At 37.0% G+C, this 8,833-nt stretch overlaps 1 protein-coding gene across 2 annotated transcripts; it reads left to right on the top strand.

Annotated features, from left to right (window-relative positions):
- Positions 1-4,378: 4,378 nt before the first annotated feature.
- Positions 4,379-7,908, top strand: LOC100273764 (Chaperone protein dnaJ 6). Of its 2 annotated transcripts, none has more exons than XM_008678621.3 (8): positions 4,379-4,681; positions 5,985-6,083; positions 6,167-6,268; positions 6,349-6,408; positions 6,643-6,749; positions 6,869-6,951; positions 7,105-7,195; positions 7,397-7,908. In XM_008678621.3, exons 1-8 carry the CDS (start codon positions 4,565-4,567, stop codon positions 7,578-7,580), a joined length of 843 nt encoding a protein of 280 aa, XP_008676843.1. In that variant the 5' UTR covers positions 4,379-4,564; the 3' UTR covers positions 7,581-7,908. The 2 variants fall into 2 exon arrangements, with proteins under 2 accessions (XP_008676843.1, NP_001141641.1); NM_001148169.1 differs by having other exon boundaries at positions 4,554-4,681; positions 7,348-7,870.
- Positions 7,909-8,833: the final 925 nt, after the last annotated feature.

Here is an 8,833-nt window from a genome sequence, read left to right as displayed (position 1 = left end):
AGTCATGTTTCTTTGTTTTTACGATACTTTCCTATTTAATTATTGTTTAGTTGGTTTTAGCTGAACAATTAATAAGAAGCCACACATATTATAGAGGAATTTCTGCCACCTTGGATTTTTCTACAAATCCTTCGCATCCTTTTGTCGTACTTAATTTACTCATAAATTTTAGGAATCTTCAATAAATGTTCCACATTGATGCTACAGGTTACATGGTCTCCATGTGATATGTGGTAATGTCAGTCTTAAGTTCTTAACACAACTTCTTATTTTTTATTACTACTCATTCATTTGCTCTAAATACTACACCCAATTTGTTATATATTTGTCCAAACTTACTATGTTAAGAACAAAAGCTTAATCTTATAAAAGTAGTAAACCTGATTATTTATGTGGATATTTCGGCTTTCCTGGTATCATGGGAGATGATTTGATCATTCAATGTGTTTGATTCAAAGGGAAAGTACTATGGTCATGTTGTTGCCCGGGTTGGTACAATGGCTGAGGATCCTATAAGATTTTACAGACCATTTTGCTATTTTTTGTCAAAATTAACAAAAAGAGTTCTTAGTAGGACCTCTGCTATTGTCCAATGGATTGATTTGGTAATTATAATTTTGTTGGTAATAGCATCACATACTAAGTGAAGCATGATAACCATTGGTATACAACAAAGCTCACAAAGTGCTCTCGCTGCATTGCAACGGCTAGATATTGTGATTATATAATAGATCTTATTGTGAGGACTCCTAAAATCTATTATCACCAGCATTTCTACTTGAGTTAAATCCTTTTGCAGGTAGCCAATCTAATTGGTATTGCAGTACAAAGAATGAAGTTTGAAGCCATATTGTACTCGCAGCAGCTACGACAAAAGCAATTGTTCAATATACTATGCAGTGGTTATGTTACTGTTGGCTCATGCTGAAGTATTTGAACTCTACAACTGCATCAAAATTGTGGCTACACTGTCAAACTAAAGTTGTGTTAATAGGTTCATGGCTACAGGAGCCAGCGATTTCTGTGTAACATAGCCAAAGAGGTAAACTGATTTTTTTATGAATTGGAATAGTTCATTTGATATCCAAATCTCTACTAAATTAGTTATATATTCATGGGTTCAACAATTAACACAAACAACAACACACCTATTGACTTGGAAGTTAGTGTTGATCATTCCGCCTCATAATTTATGTCATATATGCAGAGAATCTAATGCAAATAATGTTTCTTCTCTGTTGAAGTCCCAAAAAATAATAGGTACATCTAGATTCCCTTTTCTAATTGGCAATTGCTCTATTTTCTGTTATGTTAGCAATTTTTTACACCTTTCCCCTTTACACCAAATATGTCTATTAGAATGCATACTTAAACGATTTATTATTTTAATTAGCTACCATAAATAGTAATATCTTTATATGTACTTAGTTAAAACTTAAAAAGATACTTTTTTGCAACAGACATGATGATTTATGATGGTAGCAGATAATCTCAGAATTTCACGCTCTTCCTGGTCTGCAAAAAGCTCATACTTCTACTAGGTGATTTTTGCGCATGCTTTCCTTTTGCAACAGTGGTAATATTACCTTAGCTGAACTAGCAATAAACACCATTTTTATTTTTGTGACAACTTTTAACTGTTGGGAATCTCAAGTTAGTCATTTGTTAGGTGCACTGGATTAAAAATATGTGGAGATTAAATGAGCTTATACTAACTGTCCTTTGTGGAAGTTAAAGTTTCGTGTAAAAATGCCAATAGTTATGCTTTTGGTGATGTAGTTAATTGATATTTCATTATTTATTGGCACTGAAAGATCTATGCTATTGTTTAGCCAAGTGATGGCCACGTCTAGAAAAAATATTACCTTAGCTGAACTAGCAATATACACCTATTTTGATTTTTTTGCGATAGCTTTTATTTGTTGGGAATCTTGTTAGGTGCACTGGATTAAAAATTTGCAGAGATGACGACGACGAAGCTGCTGGTGGTGGCGGTTGCATCGACATTCTTGCTAAACCTCGGTACCTCTACTCGATGATTCCTGCATCTTTAGAGATTATATAACTATTTGTGATCCATGCTTTCCTGAATTGGGGTGTGTACTTATTAGATAGGCTCTACAACAAAAAATCGGAAGCCAAAAAACAAGGTAGCCAAAAGAGGGACAACAATATGCAAAGAAAATGTTTGTAAATCTTCATTTATGAAATGAACGGACTGTTTGGAAACCTGAAGAAATAAAGAAGCAAATAATCACAAAATATAGTTGACTGATATAAATGGGTTATTTGGCTTACGCTATGTATCTCAATAGTTATATTAATAGAGACATCATCTAGATTGACAATATATTAACAAACAAAAAAATGAAAAGAAATAGATCACCTCATCATGCAATTGTTTCAAAAAAAACTAGAGAACTTATCATAGTGTAGATGTCCATTCCCATCATTGCTAAAGAAGTACTCAACAAGTCCATTTTCCACCGGCTGACCAACCTTACGTCCAAGGCACTGTGAAATGTATCACGTTTAACTGCAAAGGAACACTTCTTGCTGGTAATTATTCGAGCTTGTTTCTCTACAAGTAAATTTTTTGTGACTGTTCCTTTGGTAACTATCTTCCCAGCCCAGTGGGCACTAACTTGCAATGTGCCAAAAAACTGATCTTAATATATGCAATGGATTATATGGGAAAAACAGACCCTGGATTTTTCAGTTAGGATGTGCTATTTGTTTGGTAAACTAGAGCAGATATATACCCCAATATAGTTGCATTGCATTTACCGAAAGTACAGCTGAATGTTGAATCGTAACAAAAGCAGTTGCATTTATTTTTCTTTTTTCTTCACCAGTCGCAATGTGGCAATCTCTATACATTCAGTAAGGATGTGCTATTTGTTTGGTAAACTGGAACATATATACCCAATATACAATTGCACTGCTATGTTTAAATGAAGAACACCTTGATCATAACAAATTTGGTTGCATGTTTTTTTATTTTTTTCCTCGTCAATTCACAATATGGTTCAAAAAACATTAGAGAATAGGTAACTATCGCATGATCCCTTTTGTATAGACCCAAAACTGACTTGTTCCATTCCAGGCAGTCCAAAGCTATTAGGCTGAAAGCAATCGTAAGTGGAGCTGTCATCTAGGAACTTTAAATCATGGACACTACACCTTGGGGCATGCAAGGTAATATAAGCATCTGAAATTTGTTTGGAGAATTTCGTTTGTTTATTCCCTCTTGCACTAAGATACCTTGGAGCGATTTGACAGGGGGGCTAAGTCGTTTTTTGTTCAGTCTGAGAAGGGTTTAATGGGCCACAGAAAGTTTGGGCTGGAAACAAACACATCATGCCAGATGAAACAACTTTTGATCTGGACTTGCATCAAATAGCTGAGACACCCTTCTTCCATGCCTGCATAGATGAAGCTTCCACCTGAGAAAACAACTACCCAAGTAAACATTTATAATTTCATGTTTTCATTTGCTGGTAACTTTTGCTTAGGATTTAAGTGGTTTTTTTAGGTATTGTTGTCCGCAAAAGTGCCCATTGCATTGTTGAACATTCTAGATTGGAAGTGTCACCCATTTGTATGAGTGCAGACATGAGGTGCCTAGGCTGTTTCTTTATATGTGTGTGATGGCATGCTATGACGGACTTTATGCTACTTGTTTATATATTAGCGTATTAAACTTGATATGGTGACCTTGATGTAAACCATTCTATGCTATCGGATAAACCATTTGGTAGCCATGAATGAAGTCACATAGAAACTATGGAGAAACAATAATGCTATGAGCCGAGATACCATATCATCATTTCTTATGTGTTTTTAGCATTTGTATTATATGACACTTTCATGACAAAGATATATATTGCTGCTCATGTTCACCAGCAATTGAAGTTATATTATTTTGTTTTTTGTACATACGTATGGTAGAGCGCCCGATAGGGCGCCTTTTTTCTAGTAGACATAAAATTTGGATGTATTAGTCGAATGCAGTACGTTGCTTCTGAAAAGGGACTCCTATCGTAGAGCAAGGGGTAGAATAGTCAGGTAAGCAAGTAAGAAAAAATGTGAAATAATGAAAAAGGATCAAAGTACTATTTAGAAGAATAAAATTTCTTATGAATACTATCATGAAGAAGGTGAACTTGTTGTGAATACTAGAAGGACTGATTTGGTGTGAGGGGAATTAAAGGGGAGAATTTCCCTACTATTTAATTTTAAATAACAAGAGAACTTCTCACCATGTATTCCTCGAGAAGAAAAATAGGATTTTCAAGGGCTAGTTTGAAAATAGGAATTCCGTGAGAATTCGTGATTCCAAACCGTCCCTTAAAAAATACCATAATAACTCCATTCAAAACGGGGCGTGCACACTGCAGACTTACAACGGCGGGAAATTTTCCGCTCGCTCCCGCCGCCGCTCTCCCGTGTATATCCCAGTCGCCTGCGACCTCCGTTCCTCTTTCCCAGTCGCCCCCCAGTCCATCACCACTTCTCCATTCCTCTTTCCCAGTGCCCCCAGTCCATCACCACATCCGTTCAAATGGGCCGCAACCGCAAGGGCCGCAAGGCTAGGGTTTCGCACGACGCCGACGCCGACGCCGACGCCGATGGCAGCGAGGATGAGAGGGCCACCACTGCGGGCAGGAGCCTCTACGAGGTAAGGCGCCCCCGAAACCCTATCTGGGATCACGGCCTAAGTGCGTGCTCGATTGTGGTTGCGTGCTCGATTGTGGTTGCGTGCGGCGCTCGAACCGTGTATGCGCTGGAGGTGTAGGGTTCGAGGGTGAGCGATTTTCCTTTCTGATTGTCCTGTTAGTTTGATTCGGATTAGTTTTGTTTGGTGTTTAGTGTGTGGGTTATGATTGCTCGTGAATATGGTGATGTCCTTCGGATCTACTTGTGGTGGTGAGAGCATGTAAGAAGAGCACAAGGAATTTAGATTATGATTGCTCGTGAATTAGGTGGATGACGTCCTTGGGATCTGCTTGTTGTGGCGAGAGCATGCAATCAGTGCATAAGGAATTGGGACAGTAGTGTTTGCGAGTTGAAAAATGCTGATCTGCTTGATTCTAGTTTTATTTTTTCTCAGTTTCAATTGGTTGCGCGCTGGACATAGTACATACGTCTCCTGATTCTGATGAATACCATTTCGACATGTGAAAATGAATAAAAACCCTACAATTGTGAATGCTAAATTGAAATGGATGCTCAAGCATTCTGGATTCAGCATAGTCACTGAAGAGAATTAATAAGTCTGATCACTGAAGAGAATTATTATGTTTGATTACAAGTCATACTCATGCCCAGGGAAGTTGTAGGAGTGTCAGAAGAGAATTAATATGTTTGATCACTGAACTTTCGTTCGCACCCTATCAATTTTGTCATGCCTTGTAGACTCTTGCATTGGTGGCATGATTATCTGGTGTCCTGCTTTGGGGGTAAGGAACATGTCCTGGTTTTTTTTTGTTTAGTTACTCAACCATTGCTATACACCTAAACGTGTACTGATTACTGTGTTCTTGGATGGCTATATATAATATAATAGGCAACCTTTCTTTGGTAGCGCTGTTGTTTTCTTGGTTGCATCTTTGCCTTATTCTTTAATGCTAAATCACGTGGCATCCGTTTGCGTTTTTCTTTGGCCTATGCTATCACTTTGGAACTATAGTTAACCAATGCTTACTGCTTTGATCGCACTTAATGAAACTAAGCATTGAAAGTCTGGTTAAAAAGATTTGATACTGTTAAATATTGTTATGAGAAGGTCTACAACAACGCTTAATTGCTGGAATTTCTTTTGGCTTCTTATTTAAGGTCTATTTGCAAACAGGTCATGTAAATAACTGTAGATGGGACAAAAGTCTGAACTGTTCTAAATGTGTCACGGATTGCTTTCAGGTTCTCTTTCCAGATCACAATTTAATTATTTAATTTCTTGTTTATTTTTTTATCATTTGAAGATTCTAGGAGTTGAGAAGACCGCTTCTCAACAAGAAATAAAGAAGGCGTATCACAAATTGGCTCTGCGCCTCCACCCAGATAAGAATCCTGGGGATGAGGTAGTATCTCAACCATAAACATGAATGTTTTTCTACAGGCATTTAGTGCAAAGTATCTCAAATATAATGTTATATGTTGCTAGGAAGCCAAAGAGAAGTTTCAGCAGCTGCAGAAGGTTATATCCATTCTTGGAGATGTAGAGAAAAGAGCTTTATATGATGAGACTGGCATCACTGATGATGATGTGTGCACCTCATTTATAGCACTCCAATTCTACCTTTCAGATTCAAGCAATATTTTTATGAATCTTCCTTTTTCATCTAGGCACTGGTGGGAGAAGCTGCAAACAATCTTCAGGAGTACTTCAGAACAATGTACAAGAAAGTATGGTTGCTTCTATATTAATTGTAGGCTAATGTTGTCTATTAATTTACAATGATATTTTTTAGGGAAATACAGTAGCGAGAACTCTGCTGTGGCATAAAACTACCTCTGTTGCTCTGTCTCTAAAAGAATATCCTTTTGGCTTGTTCAGATGTATAGCCAGAGTGACATTATTTTGGGGACAGGTTGTATATTTTTATATATAATGGTACTTAATTTAATCTTTATTCCCAGGTCACGGAGGCTGACATTGAAGAATTTGAAGCTAAATATAGAGGGTCAGATTCTGAGAAAACGGACTTGAAGGAACTCTACACAAAATATAAGGGCAACATGAACAGGTGATTTCTTTGAATTTTAATTTCCTTTTATGCTTGTTCAAACCTTTATCCTGAAAGCTGTAAACTGGTCCAACAGGCTTGTTTTAATTTCTATATTGGCATTGTTCCCTTCTATCCAGGCTTTTCTGCGCAATGATTTGCTCAGAACCAAAGCTTGATTCTCACCGCTTCAAGGATATAATTGACGAGGCGATTGGTGAAGGTAAACACATGGTTGTAGTTACTGCTGTCGTTTGAAAGGATTTCAATTAGTTTCATTCATACAGTTACAGTAGCAAGTGCCCTGGTTATGCAATTTTAGTTGTCAGTGAAATATCTGTTTCTGAAAGCACTTGCCATTCCTTTTTAATATCAGGTGAGCTGAAGTCAACTAAGGTGTATGAGAAATGGGCTAAAAAGATCTCAGGGATGGAGCCACCAACAAATCCGCTAGAGAGGAGAGTGAAGTAAGTTTTCATCCCCACAGAACACTTGAGGCGGCTAAAAATTCAATAACTCCCTCAATTCCCTTTCTTCCAAGCAAGCCCTTAGGTGTCAGTGTTACATTCCGCTACCATTTGCTTGTTTCCAACTGATCGTTGTTTGAACTCCATGGCAGGAAGAGGAAGAACAGTGAGGAGAATGATCTGATACTGGCTATCTCACAGCGCAGGGCTGAGCGGAAAAAACAGTTCAACTCCATCCTCTCGAACATCATGTCCAAGTGTGACTCCAAGGCGAGCAGCTCGGAGCCCACGGAAGAAGAGTTTGAGCAGGCGCAACAGAGGCTGGAGAGCAGAAGGGCCAAGAGGCGCAAGTGATGCTGCTGCCAGCCTTCTTGCCCTATGCTGAACATTGTCTGAAGCTTTTGGTGTGACCTGATTTTACCAGCATGCAAGTGATGTTTCTAAGACCCAGCTCAGTTTGAGCGTGTCAGGGTGGGGTGTGTGTCATATCTCTTGTCCTCTCACGATACACTATGTCGTATGGTTATCGGCTTATCACCTTGCCGAGAGGGAAGCTCTATCTGAACTTTTAATTCCGTAGCATTTGGCAAGTACTAGTAGATTGCAATGTAATGTTTATTCTACGGTGAGCTGCCTGCCAGAAGCTGGTCCCACATGCAAGGGTCCTTAATTATTATCCAGTTTGAGAATGCAGTTTATTGATTCTCGATGGATACTATGAGCAAACAGGTTAAGTGATGGTCTGAGCTTTGTTGTTTCCCAACCCATACTTAAAGTTCTTGGGAGTACAATGATGAGCATCGTAAGAGGATAGGTAAACTGTTGATCTATAGTAAAAATCATTAACACCTGCATCTCTTCGAATGAGATGTGATTGAATCTAATATGATGAACAGATCGTGTATATGGCAATGTAAAACATTGTTTTATACCATAGATAACATTATTTACATAATAGAGTTTGAAATAGAATGTATGATAGGATATTATTATGGAGTGGAGTTTGAAATAGAATGTGTCGTTGGAGACAACTTAAGGATGTATTTGTTAGTTTGTTTAACCTTTTGAACTCTAAACAAGAAGCTCAACCAAAGGAGTCATTTTTCTGTTACTATTTTGAAAAAGTAGCTTTTAAGTATAAATTTGAATGTAGCTTCTATCCTGTTTTTGCTGTTTATCTAATGTGGTGTTTGGTTCCTCTAGTCACCCACTTAAACTGTACAGACTAAACTTCAGTCCCTAGAATTTTCATTTGGGATGCCTCATTTAGTTATACCTTTTAGTAGTTTAGGGATCAAAAGTGACTAAATTTTAGTCACTAAATTTTAAAAGGTGTGAACCAAACATCCTCTAAGTTCATATATCAATAAAGAGATATGATAAATAGGAATTAAAATAGTAAAAATAATTAAGTTTTATAATAAATAAAATGAAAAGATTTTTAATAAAAATATTAAAAATTGGATTGTAAAATTAATTTAGTAATTCAATATATCAACAAAGAGATATGACAAATAGAAAAAAATACAATTAATAATAATTAACTATTAAAACAAATAAAATAAAAATGTTTTTTAAATATAAAATTATACAACAAGTGAAGTCTAGTTTTATTTGAAAATTATTAAGAACACAAAC

Source organism: Zea mays, chromosome 4, assembly GCF_902167145.1.
Source record: "Zea mays cultivar B73 chromosome 4, Zm-B73-REFERENCE-NAM-5.0, whole genome shotgun sequence".
NCBI lineage: Eukaryota > Viridiplantae > Streptophyta > Magnoliopsida > Poales > Poaceae > Zea > Zea mays.
This window is presented reverse-complemented; position numbering and strand designations above follow the sequence as displayed.